The 22290-nt window shown below is 35.3% G+C and overlaps 1 protein-coding gene across 1 annotated transcript; it reads right to left on the reverse strand.

Annotated features, from left to right (window-relative positions):
* Positions 1-1679: 1679 nt before the first annotated feature.
* Positions 1680-22118, reverse strand: LOC126830101 (uncharacterized). The gene is made up of 4 exons (XM_050560376.2): positions 21806-22118; positions 20886-21275; positions 2651-2980; positions 1680-1907 (listed from the first exon to the last, which is right to left on the reverse strand). Exons 1-4 carry the CDS (start codon positions 21852-21854, stop codon positions 1771-1773), a joined length of 906 nt encoding a protein of 301 aa, XP_050416333.1. The 5' UTR covers positions 21855-22118; the 3' UTR covers positions 1680-1770.
* Positions 22119-22290: the final 172 nt, after the last annotated feature.

Raw genomic sequence — 22290 nt, forward strand, 5'->3', positions numbered from 1 at the left:
GTTATGTAATCGGAGTTCAGCTTTAAAGCAGAGAGAACCATAACAATAAATGTAAACCAGAACTAAACTATGCAAGGCGTGTCGACTTGACATCGCTACAATAGCTCAGCATTTTGAAACAAACATATGGTTCAATTATATTTCAATAATTCGCTTTAGTACTGAAAAAACCGGAGGACCCGGAGAAAACCCACGAGGTTCCCTCAAATTAGGAGCAATCAAAGTGTTTATCTCTGCCTAGACATGTTTGAAGGACTTAGGATTGGTTTATATTTTCTGAACAAGAAATATGAATGCCGCGATGCCTTAAATTAAAGTAAAAATGCGTGGGTTGCCTTATTACAAAGCGAACAGCATAAATCGATTAAAATTAATGAAATGGGGTTTAACGTCTCATTGTTCCCCTCCGACTGGGCTAATGAAGATGGGCATACACCATACAATATGCTATGAGGGAAATTTTGCCTGGGCAGCGACACTATGGCCTCGTCTTATATCGAATTCCAACTGCCAGGGGATCTTTTACTTGACGTCAATGTGTACACGAGACCCCGGTGTCCCTCCACGATTGACGTAGGGATCGATTCTTATGTGTTGATGTAATTGCTAACGGTTGTGAGAACATTGAGATAATTAACCGACCAGTAGACTCTGCGTTTAAACGGCGGGAAAATGAGTTAGCAGAGGATAATCCAGGAATTTACTTCGATATTTATGGTAAACGGATATCGACTAACGACAAATAAAGCTCACAATTGATTCACCCCCGATCAAGTCACGTGGAAAACGAGGTTGATAAAAAAACAATATATTCTCGCGTCAGGGAGTGTTTTTTTTTCGGCTTAAAACTTGTTTAGGGTGATATGAAGAAAACATTTGAGAAATATTAGTTTAAATAGTGTTTTAGTCCAAATATATCAGCAAATCACACAGTTTGTACGTGGAAAGGCATCTTTTCCTTGAGAGAGAGACACACAAACTAGGTCATTTTGGGCCTAACATATGGATAAATTTTTATTTCAATAATTCGCTTGCGCGTAGGGGGTCTTTAGCAGTAGGAGGAAATCGGAGGACCCGGTGAAAACCCACGAGAATGGACAGGCGACCTTACTCCTTGACACGGACAAACCGCGCCAGTTGACTCAATGACAGAAATGAAATGAAATGGAGTTTAACGTCCTACTGTTCTGCTCCTAACCTGGGCTAATGAAGACGGGCATACGCCATACAGTGTGCTATGAGGGAAATTTTGCCCGGACAGCGGCACTACGGCCTACTCTTATATCGAATTCCAACTGCCAAGGGATCCTTTACGTGCACGCCAATGTGTACACGGAACCTCGGTTTTTCGTCGCATCCGAACGACTAGACAGCTTTCCTTGTCAGCCCCTCCGTCCTGCATCACTGACAAGGGAGAACCACGCCGGAAAATCTGGATGAACTTTCTCGGCCAATGCAAGGATCGAACACCCGACCTCCAGGCTAGCGAGCTAGCGTCTTACCCACTTAGCCACGTGATCCCCAACGCAATGACAGACCATGTGATACAGCGCGCACGTGCTAACCATTCGGCAATAACCCCCCCACTCCCTTTTTCTTTTTTTCTTGAGGAACCAGGTAGATATTTAGGTAGTAATTGCCCCAGCTGTAGGAATATGTGTAAATAATTGAAACCACAGTTACAGTATGGTCGTGTATATTATTTTGACATGAATATATATGTTACTAATTTTATAATTACAACCACAGTTACAGTTTGGTCGTGTACAACTAATTACCACCACAGTTACAGTTTGTTGTATTTTGTGTTAAACACGATATTTGCAATTTCAGTTTTTGTTGTTCTAACTTGATCCGCTCAATGTCTGCAAGTAGCCATCTTTTCTGAACATCTTCAGTGGTTTCAGCTGGAAAATAAGAACAACGCAATAATTAACATTGTTAAGCCGATCTAATTATATACGTGGTTTTATTTCAACACAACGCCTCTCTTCACGCCAATTGATCATTTTCAACAAACTATACACTATATATATGAACAAAGGGACGAAATACCGAAGTCCAGTGTAAATATTGCCGTGCACTTAAAAAATAACCCTTGACAGTTGGAATTCAAAACAAGAGTAGGTCGTAGCGTCGCTGTCCGGACAAAATTTCCGTCATAGCACCCAAGCACATCGCGTGGAGTATGTCTGCCTTCGTTAACCCAGTCGGCACAGAAAAGTAGGACATTAAATCCCATTTCATTCTAATCGCTTTTACACTTCATTGATCATGAACCAAAGCCAGGATGTGTCTCCGCCAAGTTGTATATTTAAACCAGGGTTATCAGCCATTTTCAACACAAAATCATCAAATAAGCATCACGTGTAGGCGTCTTGAAAGGAAATAAGTGTACCACCAAGATACATCACTTGAATTACAGATCCTTTAGCAATGTAGTCGTGACAAAGAACTAGGTAGCGTACCATGTAGATTCGTTGGAAAAGTGACCGGTTATGTGACATCCTCAACTTCCGGTATTAACGTGACCTCCACTACAGCAGGATGCGAGCATGACATTTATTATTAATTTTGAGAGTGAGGGGTCGATGTAGGAGAAATAGTTTGTCATCGAAGTCCAACGGTATGCAAGTCTAAGACTACTTACCTTTTACATAGATGATTGTACTAAGAGCGTACAGCTGTGACGTACCAACACGACATCTTATTTCAGTACCATTATTAATGTCAGTAACAGAGTAAGTCAACACACTCGTAGAATTATAATCACACCCACTAGTTGAGGATGGAACTACCTGACCTTCTGTTAGATTTTCTATTATTGCTTTAAAAACGGAAGACTGGGCTAGTTTTGATTCCCATGTCCAGGACTGCGGGGGATTTCCAACTTCGCCACTACACGTTACTGATAACGTATCACCAACGTCATAAATTGATTTATCTGGAACTCTGGTCAGCTCTATGGTACCTGGGTTACCTGAGAAATGGAATATATTAATAGAAAATGTAACGCCCCGTCAACACAACTAGGTCTTTTCGAGAGACTTATATAGACTTATATTTGGTAAGTCGGAGAAAACCCGAGAGTCATGTTATGGGCCTGTCACGCTATAACGTTTTAGAAACTTATTCCGGCGTATGAAATAATTATCCAACACGCTGGCATACACTGAAGCTGAATTTAAAATGAAGAGGACGCTCCCTTTGGACGCATATATAACGTACATCTAACGCGCTGAACGAATATATAACCTATGTTTAACGTATGAGTAACTTATTCATAACTTATCCCCAACGTAAACAGAACTTATACAAGCATGAAAGCGTGTGCCCAGCGAATTTTTAGCGTACTTAATTGACTCATGCACAACGTTAGTCTAACTTATGCCTAACTTATGCATAGGTGTTGAAGCGTACTTCGACGACCATGTGACACCAGATAAAAGCGGAGCAAAGCCGTATATTATATAAAGTTCCGACGACTGTAAAGCCAGGAATTTCATATGACGTCATGCAAATATGAAGTCAAGTCTTAGTGTACAAAGACGCCATCGTGGGTCCCAAGTAACTCTACTAACTCACTATCTATTTATATGCCTATTATATTGTTGGCTGCCCAGACAAACAGGGATGTGGATAAATATGTCATAGATTTCCGCGAATACGTGTCTATAGGAGATAAAACATACATTTTTTAAACGAGAAGTGTAACTGAACATATTATTATTAGTATTATACAACAAAAAGCGCATATAGCCTTATTCTATAAGAAAAATCAAAATAAAAGATACACCAGATAAACGCACTATTAAGCATATTTAACATGCATTCGCTTTTAAAGGAGCTAAATCGCTAATATTTGGGACCTAGAAATTGTCACAAATGGGTCGAACTAACCGCGACATGTGTTTCGGGCATATTTGTTTCATCAGTGACACTTCTGGTGTCATCTGAATGCAACGACCACAGCCTGATTGATTGATTTGTTGATTAAAATTCGGATGTCATCATTAAAATGGACCACTTTCAGGTTGCCGTATTTACGGCCTGGCAAGAAAACGCGTTTTCCAGCTTGTAATAAATTTTTTGGGGGAGACAGGCCCGAACAAACCCCACGACGGCGCGTTTCACGACTTCGGCACTCGCCGAAAACCATTTAAAATACAGTAAAAGTCACATCTTATGAGATTATCGCTGGTCTTGTCGAAAAATGCAATTTTAAATTTGACAGGCATTTTGAAAGAAATGTTACACTTAGTGATAACAGAGATCAGTTTCGTAAATATAGGATTTATTTACATAGGAACAGAATATAAGACAACTACATGAATACTACAGAAACTAGACTACACTATAAACCTCAGAATGCCTCGTTCGGCATTTCTGTCCAAACGAGGCAAAAACGTGTCAAAGTTTTTGCCCCGATTTTGCCACGTTGTAACGAGGTAAAAAAAAATACCACGTTTGTCTGGAGATCCAAAAAGTGATTTTTAAAATTGCCCTGTTTCTGGAACGAGGTATTTTGTTCAGAACGAGGCTGGGTAAACTAAACGAGGTATTTTATCCAAGATAATTATTAGCTGTTTTTGCTGTCAACAAATATAGCCATACAAATAATGTTCGGACCATCATGTGACCAATTGCAGATTTACAAATTAGATTATTTATTTGGGACATGATATTGTTCATAGTTATGGCTTACTACACTGGAGTTCTATAATATAATAAACGCTTCCCAAGCGAAACAAAACATAACAATGTCACGTGACAATATTACATATGGCGGATACAAGCGTTCTTTGATTACATGCTGTTTGGTTTGATTTTTAAATAATACGGCGATCTGTATTTATGGGAAAAGGAGAATGAATTTCCCCAAATCGAAAACTAGATGACTGGATTATTTATTGAATGGAAAGTGAATATTTTATAAACAAAAATATTCGGATTTGCAGTTTTCTAGCTTAGGTGGATTTGTGATTTGAATCTAGAACTCAGTGTTTTATACATTTTATTATAAAATTGTAATAAATGTTTTTCATGAATGAATAAAATCTACAATTTAAAACAGTACAATAACATTATGATTCGACGCTCTACAAATCACTAAAAGTATAACAATTGCTTGTTGAAAAAGTGTTACTAAAATGATTTTTCAATGCAGCAAAACCTACTGGACTGTTTTACTTAACTTATTAGTTTTTAAACATACACTGAAAAAAAACTTGTGTTGAAACAACACAAACTTGTGTTATTTTCAACACAAGTTAGGTGTCTCTATTTAACAACACAATCTTGTGTTAAATGTTGAAACAACACAAAACTTGTGTTAAATGTTGAAACAACACAAAACTTGTGTTAAATGTTGAAACAACACAAAACTTGTGTGAAAATCTACACATTATTTGTGTTGAAATTTCTGAAACTTGTTTGTTGAAATTTCTGAAACTTGTGTTGTTTCGTACAAACTTGTGTATAACAAAAACTTGTGTTGTATTTTACCAATTTATATCCAGTATAACAACCTTTCGAATGCAACCCCTTCCATTCGTTCTGTTTAAACTGTAATTATTGATAAATGACATAATAATTTTGTTTGTTAAATTATTATTTATTCAATAAATTATATGAAAAAATAAATTAATGCCTAATTAATACCAATACAGACATCTCGAAGGTTAATAAACAAAGTTAATTCCAATACTAATAAAATTGTGTTATACAATGAAAAAATACCCCCCCCCCATTCCCAATTATTAAATAAAAAGTAGCTATTTAAATTGAAAAATAAAGCACCGAGACATTTGGAATATTAATCAAAAATGTTAATTTCAATACTAATAAAATTGTGTTCAATAATAACAATATCCCCCCACCCCTCAAAAAAAGCTATTTAATTTTTTTTTACAATTAACCTTAAAAAGAACTGAGAATATAATATATATGTTCACAATATCCCTACCCCATGGTCCCAAAACATACATTTTAAATATATCTAAATTTAATATCAACCAAACCAAGCACTAAAGACATTAATAATGCACTAAATTGAAATACTTTTAAGAAAAAATAGTCCCTTTAACAGATTAGGAATTCAAAATTTTCTACAGTATATAAATGGGAACTAATAGATAAAGCACAGGCAAATAATTATAGATAGATAAAATAAATATAGCATAAAAATCAAACAAAATGGAAAAAATTAAAAATTTGTAAAACAAAAATTGATTAATTAATAAAACCATTTTATATAAAAGAGGCATTAACATTCGAAATGTTCACTAAATGTTTAAAAATAAAGGTTGATTTCATCCTACAATAATACATTTTTATAATTATCGAATGTTACTATTAATTACTGATGATCCCTCTCTATATTATTTCAAATTTTCAGGCCAAATCTTTAGTGTTTAGGATTACACTGCATTCTATATAATGAAACAATATTAGAGATGGTTTGGTATTTGACATTAAAAACAAATATGTGATTAAAAAGGCAATGGTGACATATAACTTTTGGGTTTCCACAATAAGATCTGTAAAAGAATTTGATGACTTTATATTCAGAATTTAGAGTTGTTTTCTTTCTTTGGTATTAATATTCACTAAATAGATATAATTCTCCAAGGATGTTCAAGTGATTATTATAAATACACTTATCGACAAATGGGGTTTTGATGTGGATTTAACTTGGTACACCAGTCATGGGTATAGAGTTATTTAGATGGCAGAATAAAAGTAAAATAACTCATTGAGCAGGGGGCGGCGGCGGGGGAGTTCAAAAGAGCATAATTTCACAATATATTATATTACTTTGAGACTCATATGTATGACTACATGCGAATGCAAGAGGGGTGGGGGGTATTTTAGTCAGGTAGCATTATTGCTTACTCATGTACACCAAAAACACGTCATCTCGCCTAAACAGATGTTTTACGCCAAAACGCTTCAACTTGATTGATTGCCATGTTTTTGGTGTATATTTATATCTTTTCTTGGGCGCCGAATCGAACTACGGCTTTTAAAATGTTCAAAAATCGACGTAAATTGATTTTTTCAACGATAGTTGGTATACAACGATGAGCACATGAGTGAGTAGACTGTGGGAAAGTTACGACAACTCATTTCCAGGCGCCATTTTGGGTCCCAATTATGACGCCATAAAAGCTATGACGTCATGGCTTCATACAGGTTTACATACCAAAATTTGTTTTTTTCTTGCAGTATTGGGCGTTGAGGGATAATATAACGTTTTACCCTAAAAAAAAATGCAAAAGAAACCAATGCAGTTTGGTTCAGTGATAAATATATCAAACAAAATCATACCCAAAATCGGGGAATTTTCTGAGAGCGATATCTCGTAATCAGTGTGTTTTACTATTTACTCGTTGGATTATAAATGATTTCTTTTTAAATTCCTCAAACACAGAGTGGTTATGCAAGCGAAATGTGCCGAAAAATCGAATTTGACAAACGTCAAATTAAAAAAAAGAAGTATTTGTTATATGGTGTCGGGCGTTTCTTTCATAATGGCCGCCAAATTTGGTAATATTATTATTATTATTATTATTATTACAGCATATTTATAGCGCGCCCTTTCATAAAACATGTTCAGGGGCACTTTACAAAGTGACAATGTAATCATAAATAAACAACAAGATTATGGACATGTTAACAATTGTATACAGAGTCAGTTAAAAGCCTCATTAAATAAATGTGATTTAAGTTGTTTTTTAAAAGAATATAGAGATGTACAACATCTTAAACTAAATGGTAGATTATCCCATAAAACAGGTGCTTGATAACTAAAAGAGACTAGTTGAACAGTTTTGGGCTTTAAAAATAGTTTATCTGATGTACGTAATGTTCGACCATTATATCGTGGTTATGTACGCGAAATGTGCGGAAATCGAATTTGACAAACATCAATTAAAGAAATGTATTTGCCATGTGGTGCCGGGCATTTCTTTTAAAAGGGCTACCGAATTTGGTAATACATAAATTTGTTAGACTAAAAGGGCTTCTCTTAAGATACGTAAGATATGACTTTTGCAATGTCCTTTATATGGTTTTCGATGTCTCTGAATTTGAAGATAAATTTTGAAAATACAAAATAGCAGCAACACCAATTGGCGGATATTAAATTAATCGTCATTTTTCCTGTTGGATATTAGATAGTGTCTCTTAAGCATGATGTACACTGTAGTTCGATGTACCCTGTAGTTCAGATACAGTCTCCAAACCGTGTTTACACTGACTGTAGTTTAGATGTAGTTCGTCAAATGAAGATGAATTTTACGATACAAAAAAATGAATATATTGTAAACGCGCTTTAAATATCTGGATGCGATAGACTTCGTGATAATAAGATCCAATTTTAGTTTTTAGTTACACACTGTTAACCACCAATAGATGTTTTAATGACAATAAATCATAAAATGTATTCAGCTCGACGTAAGACATAAATAGTTGGTTTAACTTGAATAGAAGTTTTAATTATCTATGCTGCCTATATGCATATATCACCTTGCAGCTGAATCACATTACATATCTTTTTAGTTGATATCGTTCATATCGTCTTACGTATTTGTCAACATCAAGGTTAGTGCGACCCATTTGTGACAATTTCTAGTTCCCAAATATTAGCGATTTAGCTCCTTTAAAAGCGAATGCAAGTTAAATATGTTTAATCAGAGGCGGATTCAATGGGGGGCGCGAGGGGCGCCCCCCCCCCCCTAATTTTCAACAGTGCCCTTTTTTACGGCTGAAAGTGCCTTTTCTCAGACTCAAATATGTCCGTTCCCAACCCGTTGTAGGGATCCCAAATGACTCGAACCATCGACTCAAACACACCAGTCTGGGAAATAACTCTTGGAATGGCTACAGATGCAAGGAAATGACGGATAATTTTCTTGGGGACCCCCCCCCCCTCAGCGGCAAGCCCCGTCTCCGCGGTCAATGCCTTCATTTTGCAGCCCCCCCCCCCCTTTTCAAAATTCCTAGATCCGCCCCTGGTTTAATAGTACTTTTATCTAGTGTATCTTTTATTTTGATTTTTCTTATAGAATAAGGCTATATAACAATAATGTACGCTTCTTGTTGTATAATACTAATAATAGTATGTTCAGCTATACTTTTCGTTTAAAAAATGTATGTTTTATGTCCTATATACACTTATTCACTGAAATCTATGACATCCAACAATATAATAGGTCATATAAATAGGTAATAAGTTTGCATGACGTCATATGAAATTCCTGGCTTCACAGTTGTCGCAACTTTATCTATACACGGCGTTGCGTCGACCAACCATGCAATGTGAAGTAGATGTCAATATGGTTATGTGCATAGGCGTACGAGCTGGGGGGGGGCTGGGGGCGGCGCCCCCCCCCCCCCCATTTTGGGAACCAAATGCTGGGAAAATTTGGGCACACAATTGTACTTTGTACAGTTGTATAAAAAAATATTGTGTTCTTGAATGTGTCCAATTTAACAGCGAATTTATTATTATTATGTAACATACTAAGAACCTAACTACATTTTTGGGGCACCAACCACCACCGCCCGCCAGTCAAAAATTTCCCCGTACGCCTATGGTTATGTGTAAGAATATTCAGTTCAATATATTCACGGTGTATGATTTTATTCATACTTCAATTTTAGTGAGTTACTTCTGCAACGTTTTTAGAAAAAATTGCTATTAATTTGGCAAGTACTGTAATAGCAAGTGTATAAATATTTTCTGTTCAGTCTGTACACAGTAACATATCTGAGAACCATATTATCATTTCTGCCCAAGGCTCCCTGTGATTTATAGTTAGCAGTGATACAAGGCAATTACCAATTTTCCATGCTCTTGGCCTGAAGAAATAAAATAATAAAAGTCAAGTTTTTATTATTATGCAAGTGGAAAAATACAATTCTTCATGGTATGATTTGAATAAATACAACTGATTTGAAGTTGGAATTATTATTTGTCTAAGATGACTGGGCATTTACAAATTGAAATAGCTACTCTTCATCAAGAAAATACATGAATATTTTTCCCAATTCACCTGGATTTTATTGTAGGTCTTTGTACGTGAAATAGCTTTATTTAACGTCCGCTTCCACCAAAGTGATATTGCAGAAAATTAACAAATTCGGATTCCCTTTTAAAGGAATTAGACTACACTATCGCTGGATTGTATTATATTCAAAATGGCGCCCAGAACACAAAACAAACATTGCAATTCAGGGCGGACTGGTGTCGAGGTTGTATCCTAAGAATGATTTGTTGAATATTTAATCAAACAGAACACAATTATGCACATGCAGTTATGATATAATATTAAATTAGCTTACCTCAAATACCTCGAAATATACTCTTTGGTCAGTTTGTCCGCCCGTCATATTTCTATTAGTCACACATCCTTCGGCCAATTAAAATGGACGTATATTTTGTTTTAACCGAAACGAAAAATTTGCGTTATAAATACATTGTATTAAAAAATACCAAAATCACAAACCTGATATTCTTATTTTCTGAACAAACTTTTTTCACAACAATATCACTTTTTTCGATACTAATGCTTAATAATACAGTTAACATTTGCAGTACCACAGGGTTTAATACCGCAAAATTACTTCAATAAATATTTCTTTCTTTGTTTTAAGAGTAATTCATTTTAATTGGTCATTTACAGGTAAGAATAAAATTTCAATTAATGAACCAATTAAATTTAAAAAAAAGATTAACTCGACTATTTCCACGCCCATTCAAACATTTTTTTAAAACGTAGATATAACACAATTGTTATTGTCTTTGATGTGTCAAGTTTATTGGGGCGATATCAATCAGACACTTCCAAATGCAGACATTGTAATAACCCGTCTCTGTATATTGTCTGAGACAAGATGTGAAAATAAACAAAGAGTAGAATCAGAATAATCTTTTATTATATCTAATTAAATAAATAGTTTATATTTAGATAATAATTGACTAAAACTTTGATCTCTTATATCAGTATACTGTTATAAAATACGTTGTTTTAAAAGAGATATTAAATGCATCGCACGATACATACATTGCGATTTCTACTTAATGTTTATAATAATTAATATATCCTTTTAGATAATTAGAAATATTAAAAAATAAATCAAGTGAATTACTCGACATTCAAATTCAGGAAGAGTGGTTTTACATATAGGCTAGGCCAGATCCCTAATCCAGTTCCCCAATCCCATTCAGATTTTCTCAATAAATATAAAACATCATGTGATAAAGGAACATAATAAATGTTATCTTTAATGTCGACGTAATTAATTATATGGGAAGAAAAACCACATAAGATTTTATAAATGTACACAAGTTTGTGTTAAGACATTGAAAAGAACACAAATGCAATGCAATACAACACAAACATGTGTTAAATATTTTTAACACAAGTTCTTGTGTTGAGATCCAACACGAGGGTTTTTTCAGTGTATATTCAAAAAGAATGCGTCTTTTACAAATTTCAATATAACCACAAATGGTTGATTGTTTTAATGCTTAGATAAGTATTAATGCTTTGTATTTGAAAATCAAATTATATAAGCGAAAAATATTAAGATACATTATTTATATCTTAAAACAACGCCCTTACAATATTTATCAGTTCACTAGTTACAATAAAATCATGCATTATAGCTATTTTTATTTATTTATCAGTGGTGCTTCAAATTCAATTTAGGGTGCATCAACATATTTAAAAATATGTTTTAAAGCTTTAGCTCATTTTATTATATCTTTCTACCATAAATAATGCCCGAATTTAAGTATACCAAAAGTTAAAGAAGAAATATGACCAGTTTTTGAGTCATTCAGATATGACTGCCAAAATTGTCATCAGCACGCATGTTTTTTAGGCTAAAGTCTAACCAGAAAACTTAGTGTCAATATATAATAAAATTTATATTCCATTAATCAATTCCATTCCGCCATTGGTTTGTCTTAAACTCGTCATTTGTGTTCATGGGCATCAGGGTCGAGATGGCAACGTTATATGTTTTATTCGTCTAATTTACTATAAAACACCATTCGGTTCGCATCACGGGTTAACGGCATATTTTAAAGTATTTAAAGTGGGGGGGAGGGGGCTAAAAATAATAAGAGTAAAACAAAAATGAAAGTAAGAGTAATTAGATAAGAATAATAATAGTAGTAATTTACTGTAGAGTAAGATGAATCTGGAAGGTAATAATATTGAATGATGTTAGGGGTATTTAGGTTTTTAATACAATAGTAGTAAAAGAGTTTTAAAAGATACTTATTGAGTCATGGAAGAGACTGAGGCAGTTGTCGATCTTCCATGACTTTCCTATGTACTGTGGTGGTTTTTCTATCCCATAGTAATATTGGGCTGTTTCATATATTAATATTCGTATCATGTCCATTAGATTTTGGTGTTCCGTGTCGTTTAGGTGGATTCCGTCTGTCTGGAGCCAAAAGGATCCACCTTGTTCATTTATAGTCCGGCCCTGTCTTCAGTATTAAAATATTATAATGAACACAAAGTATATTTAGTAATCCGTATAGTAGTAATGTCAATCACGGATTGTGTTTTTTTTTTTGTTGTTTGTTTTTTTTGCAAAATCCAAAATAATTACGATGTTGTTTAACACTCAATTTACTTTGGTTACCGGCCATTCAGCCATTCGGGTCGTACATGTGTCAAGTATACAGTCATATATACAAACGCATAACTATAGAAGCCTATAACTCGATTCTTAATTTCTACTCTTCGCCCTCCAAAACACGAAAAGTCTTAAAGTAGCAGTCACGACAAAATGTGAGGCGACAACACGCTATACAAGCCAAAATCTTCTCGAAAATAGGAAATTAAGAAATAATACACTGCGATAATAGCGCCCCACGTTTTTTCCTAATTTCTTTTTTTCGACTTGCAGTTTAGCTTGTATACCGTCTTGTCGACTTTCGACTTAGTCATATTTTTGTATTTATTGATGTTAGGAAAATGTTACTATGGAGAACGTAAATTTCAGATTATTAATTCCAGACCTCGTAATTGTAAAAGTGCTCTAAACTTCCATAGATTTGTAATGCATATTTCACATAATCCGACATGGAGATGTGGCCATACTCAAGAAGACAGCGACCATTATTTTCTGCACTGCCCAAATTATTCGTCTCAGCTTATCTCAACATTAAATACCCTCCCATTTAAATCCATAAATACAAAAGCGTTCCTATATGGCGATACCAACGAAAGTAACTCGTACAACGAAGTGAGTTTTAGTAAAGTTCACAAGTGTTTAAAACTAACCGAGCTTTGAATAGATAAGGTAATTGGCAGGCGACGATGATTGATGTTAAATAGTGATGATGATGATAAAGATGATGATGATTTATTTATATATTTATTTATATATTTATTTATTTGTATAAATGTAAGATATAATACCTTTAAACTATTCATCAAAGTAGTTTAAAATCCATCAAACAGCTCAGACGAAGCCGAAGATGTAAAAATTAACTAACCAACGACTAACGAAAGGAGGAAGTACATAAGCTAGGCTACATCTACAGGTCAGATGAAAACATAAGGCTGGTAACAAGTTGTACAGGATGATTCTGAAAGATTAAGCATATCCTGCTTTGTACATGACACCCTTTATAACTTCGAGTTATGAGACAAATTAAGACCTTTATGAAAGTTCCTCTTGATTTTCCATTGTGGTTTCCCGTTTTTCAGAGGGGGTGGGGTGGACCTGGCAAGGAACAACGTCTAATTGTTCGGTTCAGACGAAAAATGTTAGTCCCTTATATACACTAGCGTATAACTTTACAGATGGAATTAAGAATACAAGTAGGGCAAAATTTCCCTCATAGTGAGAGATCCGGTTCCCACCTGACAAATATGTAAGACGATATGCAGCATCAGTCATAAAATATATAACGTGATTCAACTGAAAGGTGATACGAGAAATCCTATTCAAGTTAAACCAACTGTATCTATTTATCTTAAAGTCAGACGAGCTGTATAAACTATGTGATTTATTGTAATTAAGGTGTCATAAGATTGTACATACCTCTCAGGTAACACAATGAGCTCTAAGATCAAGGATGTAAGAAGATAACATAATTACGTTATACCTGCACCCTAAATTGAATTTGAAGCACCAGGGATAAATAAATAAAAATACATGTAGCTATAATGCATGATTTTATTGTAACTAGTGAACGGATAAATATTGTACAATTTATTTAAACAGTACGTTAGTCGTCAGAAAATTTATGAAAACGTGGTACTTTTCTGATATCTAGTTAAATTAACACTTACCCAGATCTTGGCATAAGCATGATTTAAATGATCACGACTAAAACAATTCAGTGCGGATCAAGAATTCTTTATGTAAGAATAGAGCTTTATAAGACCGTAAATGCACCACACATTATGTCTCCATAAGATGGTAGCTATAATCCTTCAATCCATTCCCCTAATTAAGTATACCCCACCCCATCATAAAAAATGATAACATAGCAAAACGGTGTTTAATGCTGATAATCTAAATTATCAAATGATATTCGCCGAAATAGTAACTGAGAAGGGCGTTGTTTTAAGATATACACAATGTATCTTAATATTTTCGATTATATTATATAATTTGATTTTCAAATACAAAGCATTAATACTTATCTTAGCATTAAAACAATCAACCATTTGTGGTTATATTGAAATTTGTAAAAGACACCTTCTTTTTGAATATATGTTTAAAAAATAATAAGGTAAGTACAACAGTCCAGTAGGTTTTGCAGCATTGGAAAAAAACATATTATTAACACTTTTTCAACAAGCAATTGTTATACTTTTAGTGATTTGTAGAGCGTCAAATCACAATGCTATTGTACAGTTTTAAATTGTAGATTGTATTCATTCATGTAAAACATTTATTTCAATTTTATAATAAAATGTATAAAACAATGAGTTCGAGATTCAAATCACAAATCCACCCAAGCTCGAAAACTGCAAATCTGAATAGTTTTGTTTATAAAATATTCACTTTCCATTCAATTAATATTCCAGTCATCTAGTTTTCGATTTGGGGAAATTCATTCTCCTTTTCCCATAAATACAGATCGCCGTATTATTTAAAAATCAAACCAAACAGCATGTAATCAAAGAACGCTTGTATCCGCCATATGTAATATTGTCACGTGACATTGTTATGTTTTGTTTCGCTTGGGAAGCGTTTATTATACACAATAGAACTCCAGTGTAGTAAGCCATAACTATGAACAATATCATGTCCCAAATAAATAATCTAATTTGTAAACCTGCAATTGGTCACATGATGGTCCGAAAATTATTTGTATGGCTCTATAGAGCGTACCCGATACATGACCTATATACAGGCCGCCGCCATGTTGGTGGACAACAACACGCCGCCTCTTCGTAATCATGGTAATAGATTTTAGTACCATCCAACATTGTTTTTCAGAGTAAATAAATATAAATACGCCAGAAAATAATTTACATCTTTGAAAAGAGCTATGAACGTGCTTTTCAGTGATACGTAATATAATATCTGGAATTTTGTATTAAGACCCATATTTTTAATTTAAATACCCTATTCCCGTCAAATAATACGAGTTTCGTACCACACTGGACTTTCATCGCTTTTCAAGGCATGTAAATATGACTGTCCTGGAAAATTATTTATATACTTGAAAGGGGCAATAAACATGCTTTTCAGTGATAGGTAACATGATATATTATGTAATTTCGTATTCAATCTATATCAAATCGAGCAACGTAACAGCGCTTCACGTTTGAGGCGATCGATCGCTGTCGCTCAAATGTCATTTTAGACGGGTTTTTCATCGCTCTTCCGTAGATAAAATCGCTCTCGTCATTTCTTACAAAATTGTCCCCCCCCCCTCAAAAAAACCCCAAAAAAACCCCGAACTCCAGACTGCAAATAAAGCCCAAGTAAACGAATCCACGAATATCGTCCAATGAAAATTTTATTTTTGGCACCAAAAATAAGTAGCCTATCGCTGAATTCGATACTCGGTCCTGGAATCACGATGCCTAAAGTAAATATGTGCTTGAAATATTTTTGTTAACGTGAAATTATTCTATTAGTTCCTTATTTTTTTTTTTTTTTTTTTTGTATAGGCCTTATGGCAAATTATATAGCAACTGCACACTATATATTCCTACGGTACTACATATTGGTCATTGAGGTTATCGATCTAAAATTAATTCCAGCCAATAATACTACAAAGTATGCAATATGCAAATAAGATTGTTCGCCTTTGTGCTTGCACGCTGTTAGCTAATAGTTACTGGAAATTTTCCGGCGTTTAGACGGCTCTAACCAATGATAAAATAGTTGGCGACGCAGCGGAAAGTCTGCATTTTTACGATATTTCCTCTTGATTAAAGATGAATAACATAAATAATAAAATGATTATATCGAATCAGTGAATAATTATTATACCTCAAATTAAAATTTACAAAAAAAGAAAGAAAATATATCCAGTGAGTCAGAACAGTTTTTCAAACGTTCGATTCATCATCACCCTACGTACGGTATCGAGCTTCTCACACGATTTTCTATAAGTGTGTGTGTGTGTGTGTGTGTGTGTTTAATTAATGGGTTTGTTTTGAAAAAAAATTAAATAAAAATAAAAACTGAATTTACATAGGTCTCGAAATGTCGCGTCAGCAACTAACCTATTAACTTATAATTTTCCACGTCAGACATTATCCATGTAGGTACACAAACACGATGCAGCTAGTTCGCCTATATAAATAAATATAATGGTAATTTTTTTAAAAATACTTAACGCCGTAGAAACAGAATTTTATATTATATCATATTAACAAACACAACACCGCTCTGTCGCTATAAACGCGTTATATGCCACGATCGAATTCGGATTTTAAATAAACAAATTATTTTATACCGGTTATAGCCTATAAAAAAACATCGTTTTGTCGCTATAAACGCGTTATGTCACGGTCGAATTCGGATTTTAATAGAAATTAAATATAAAATTTAAAATACATAGACAAAATCTTTATTCAACATAAAAATCACATGACAAAAGCGCAACAATCATAATTCCAACTGCAATCACATTGTAACTATCGGATCACGTGTAGTCTGGTTCTCCACCGAGATGGCGGCGGCCAATGTGTGTGACGTCATGTGAATTAACTCTATTTATTGACAGCAAATACAGCTAATAATTATCTTGGATAAAATACCTCGTTTAGTAAACGAGGCAATTTTACCCAGCATCGTTCTGAACAAAATACCTCGTTCCAAAAACAGGGCAATTTAAAAAAAACACATTTTGGAACTCCAGACAAACGAGGTTTTTTTTTTTACCTCGTTACAACGTGGCAAAATCGGGGCAAAAATTTTGAAACGTTTTTGCCTCGTTTGGACAGAAATGCCGAACGAGGCATTCTGAGGTATATAGTGCTATACTGGACCTATAATATTACCAAATTTGGCAGTACCATATGAAGAATACATTTTTTAAATTAATGTTTGTCAAATTCGATTTTTCGGCACATTTCGCTTTCATAACCACTCTGTGTTTGAGGAATTTAAAAAGAAATCATTTATCCTCCCACCAGTAAATAGTATCGCTCTCAGAAAATCCCCCGATTTTGAGTATGATTTTGTCTGACATATTTATCACTGAACCAAAACTTCATTGGTTTCTTTTGCATTTTTTTAGGGTAAAACGTTATCCCTCAACGCCAAATACTGCAAGAAAAAAATGAAACGTTTTGGTAAGTAAAGCTGTATGACGCCATGAAGTGGACGTCGATCGATCAGCATGCCTCCAAAAAATCAAGGAAAGTCGCAGGAAGGGGCCGACTTAAGCAATCTTCATCCTTACCACCTCCACGCCCACCCTCGTCCCCATCTTCATCTGACCACCATTCTGACAACGATAGCCAATATCGCCTTCTTGCGGATTCAATGCGTCCTCTCGGGACCTGCCATGATTGTAGACTTCTGCACATGCCCGTCTCTACATACGTTTCAAACACATTCAGTAAGTTCTAAGGACGTTAGAAGTACGTTGCCTATAGGTTAGCTGACGTATGTCAACTTATGAGTAACTTAAATGTAACGTGCGTGAACGCGTACATAACTTACATGTCGCGTACTTCTAACTTACGTCTAACCTGTAAGCAATACGTCGGCATTTTATGCATGCGTTCGGCGTACAACAACTTATACCATCGTATTTCAGCCTGCTCGTAACTTGTTAAAAATGTATCCATAACGTATTCAACGTACACCAGCGTGTTTGCTAAATTTCTCATACGTCGGTATACGCTGATGCTATACGTCAATGTGTGACAGCCCAATTAAGCCTAGCCCAGAACCCGCCGCACGTGTTTTGACAAGCACTGATCGTAGAGTTTGGTAGCTCGCAAACCAGAAGCAAGAAATCGTGCGAAAACTTTGTATGAGCAAGACCAAAAGTCACGACGGCCAATCTGCGATCTTCTACTGTGCCGAACACATGCGAGTGTCGCGTAAGTTTCACGCACAGGTTTACTCAAATTTCTCTGGTCGACTGCACGTAGTAGCACGGGTTGTGGGTTAGGCGTTCGGATGAGAACCCTACTTTTTGCAACGTACAAGTCTGAGATAAAACCACAATACTCGCTCCAATAAGAGACACGCGCAGTTCTGACTTTAGATGTGTGTGGTGCTCTTGATAAACCTTATACCCGCATTCCAGTCGACCTGGGTACCAATATACCAGTGCAAGATCAATTAAAGTAAAGATTCGTCCTTGGCATTTCTTTTCTAAAATATCATATTTCTCACGGCTTAATCCATGCTAATATGTCCTCGGATTGATTATTTAAATTTAATTTAGAAAACAAAATCAAAATGTCAGCGTTAGATAACCTCCCGGCTTGAATTCAATCGGATTTAGAATAGGTTTATCAATTATGTTGGTCCACATCAAAATGGCGGCGAGTGTATTACATTATATCAATTTAAAATTTTGTAAATACTGATGGGAATGGAACCATCTGTTGACCGATATCCCTGTTGTTTCAAACCGAATTTGAAAAAAAAAATCCAACCCATTGAAAACTTTAGCCTATATCACGCTCACGGTGTTCTGAAAGGCAGGGTCGCATAATGCTGAAAATCGATAAGGGTCCCCCTCTCATGACCCCAATGACTACAAACTGTAGCTGCCATCGCGTTTAAAATCCATTTGTCATGACCAACGACACAAAACGCCCACTCTGAAATATGGGTGTATTCAAATGTAAATAATGCATAATAAACAGGATAAGATTGATGATCAAATAAATTCGGGATTTGAATATATTAAACGTCCTTATTGAAGTAACTATAAACCCACTGCATATACCCTTGATAGTAAATGAGTTATTCCATTCACTGATATTATTCATGCGATTGCTGTTTAATCTCTAAAAAGAGAAATGCTGTTGTGTGCCTGAGTGGGTGGTTCAAACTGAATATACAATAGAATAACATCCTGAATGCAAGAGCGATCTAATTCAAAATATTGAGACTTTTTATGAATGATATGTCAAGAGTAGGGTCATTATGTAACTTTGGGGTGTCTTAAATAAAAAAATGGGTTAGTTTTACTAATAAATTGAATTCGATCCCTTCTGTTGACTATCATATACTGAACCAGTTACCACGCAAATCACTGCTTAACCTAAGCAGCAAATACTCATTATCGAACTTAAATTAGCACTGGTGTAATATGGAAGGGTATAGCTGCCAATTTTAAATGCTCTGCTACAATGTCTTTTCTATTGATTATATGTAAAAAGTACAATGTACAAAGTCATAATAACGGTAATGATATAGTCAAAATACCACTAAGGCAAGAGTTAAATGTAAAACGTCAAATGTTAAGTGTTAAATGACAAATGTTTTGTGGGAAAATGCTTTTTTTTGACGTGTCTACATTTTACATTTCTCTCATTACATTTTACATTTGCTCTCTGCCACATCCCATTTGTCCTTCACGCATTCTACATAGCATGTTTCGCACAGCATCAACTTGCATATGCAAATGTAGGATATCACGTGACTTATTAACATATATGGAAACCCGGCACAAGCACACTAGAAGGATATTCACCGCACGACAAAAGAAGTCATGCTGGCACACCATAAGGAACTATCTAGACGACCGTGCGTAATTTTGAATGTTCACAATCGCACATATTCAAGACATTTACATAACACAAAGCCATATCTAAATGTTATCCAGCTAGAAGCAGACTTATTTGGTTTCAAATGCTGTGGAAGAAACACGGACAGCTGCTTCAACGACGTATAAAGCGCACATCGGCGACCCCAACCAATCTAATGAACATCTGCAATGAACATTCTACCTCAATTAGAAGCATAGTTTTTGTGTCCTGACTGTTGTGAAACATACATTTACAACTGCTTCGAATACGCCTAAAACGCCAATCAGTGACCCCAGCCAATCTAAGAAACATCTACGCCACGTGAGAACATTGTACCTCAATTAGAAGTAGTTATTGTGTCCCAAATCCTTGATCAATGAACCTCATTACCTTTGCTTAGCCTCAGTAGGAAATGCCCACTATAGAACCCAGAGAACAACTACACCAGTGTTGAAAATTCTAGCTCAGTTGTTAGAAGCAAAGTTACTGTGTCCCAAATACTAAACCAAAGTTCAAAATTCTAGTCAGTTAGGCTACATTTAGAAGTAGCACCACTGTGTCCAAAAGTGCAACGTGCAAACAGACGGGCAAATAGACTAGACGGACGTTCACTCATTTTAAAAGTGTTCTGCTTGCTTCTATAAGACTATGTTAACTTACTTTGAATTGTAACATTTTTGTCTTGCTGTGAGAGTTTTGTAGTTGAGCCACTAACTCCGTTTGTAATACACTGATATTCCCCAGCATCGTTACAATCAGGATCGTGGATGATGATTTGTAAATACGACTGATTTGGTGACATTAGTTGATGATTCCCAGTAATATCATATTTTGGTTGAGATATTTTCGAGCCAGGTGAGAGCCCTAATATATCAATCATCCCCAGTAATTTTGTTTGGGGATATTGTCCCCGGAAGCGCCTCTTCATCTGTATAGTATAAATCGAAGAATAGCCCGAGGTAGCAGCTGGGGAACATCGTATAGTTAAAGATGTAGATCCTGCCTGTATAGTTTCAGATGGTGTTATATCAAGGCCGGTGGCCGCAAGATCTGAAAGTACAACAAATACACTTAGCTACGGAAATATGTCTAAGGAAAGTAGTGTCGGCCTCCTTCGGTTGTTGTTGTTCTTGGTGTTTAACATCAGCTTGTAAGACAGAGAGAGAGAGCGAGAGAGAGAGAGAGAGATGAAATTTAACGTCCACTCGACACAAACTAGGTCATTTCGGGACTAACATAATATGGTTTAATTTTATTTCAATAATTCTCTTGCGCGTAGGGATCTTTAGCAGTGGGATGAAACCAGATGAACTGGAGAAAACCCACGAGGTTCGACATGCGACCCTACTCCTTGTCACCTACAACCGGAGAATCGAAACCACGCCAGTTGGATACAGCGCGCACGTACTAATTACAACTAAATCGTCATCTACTTCTCCCGAGTTAAAATGGTCCGGATCTAATCAGTGTTACAGAATAAATAGCATCCAACTATATGGAATATAATTAAAGTTTATTTCTTAATAAAAACTAAAGAGGTGATGCTTAGGTCGCCTTAACTTAATGATATTCGTTCTTACCTTTAACAACACACAGGATAACACATACACTAAACAACCCAAGATACATGATCAGTTTCTCCAGAAAGCGACGTTAATTCAGACTGTTATACTATATCATTGTGAGCTACACTCCAGTGGTAGGGTGGCCAATGTACTCACAAAAATACAGTCCACCGCTGATAGTTCGAGACTACCACTGAAGCGTGCACATTCGCCGTGCCGAGACCAACTTTCTGACAGTATGATACTATAAATAGCCATGGCACGTGCAATTCTCTACAAATCTATCAACTATTACAGCCGTAAAAAATTTATTGTTGACGATTTTGGATAGCAGTTAAATTAAGCTTCCTGGTTATTACAGCAGATTTAGAAATTACGTTCGTTTCATTTTTTAAATCGCTTTATCATTAACTGTACCGTTAAGAGCGGCATCTTTTGGTTTAGTACAAATAATATATCTGAATCACTCGGGTTAGGCAGGAACATGATACTAGCAGTAG

This window comes from Patella vulgata, chromosome 8 (assembly GCF_932274485.2).
Source record: "Patella vulgata chromosome 8, xgPatVulg1.2, whole genome shotgun sequence".
In the NCBI taxonomy this organism is placed as follows: Eukaryota; Metazoa; Mollusca; class Gastropoda; family Patellidae; genus Patella; species Patella vulgata.

Coding starts and splice junctions, on each gene's coding strand:
- LOC126830101 (XM_050560376.2), bottom strand. CDS start 21,854: ATGTATCTTGGGTTGTTTAGTGTATGTGTTATCCTGTGTGTTGTTAAA. Junction 21,276..21,805: donor TATCCTGTGTGTTGTTAAAG/GTAAGAACGAAT, acceptor TTGTACTTTCAG/ATCTTGCGGCCACCGGCCTT. Junction 2,981..20,885: donor CAAAAATGTTACAATTCAAA/GTAAGTTAACAT, acceptor TCCATTTCTCAG/GTAACCCAGGTACCATAGAG.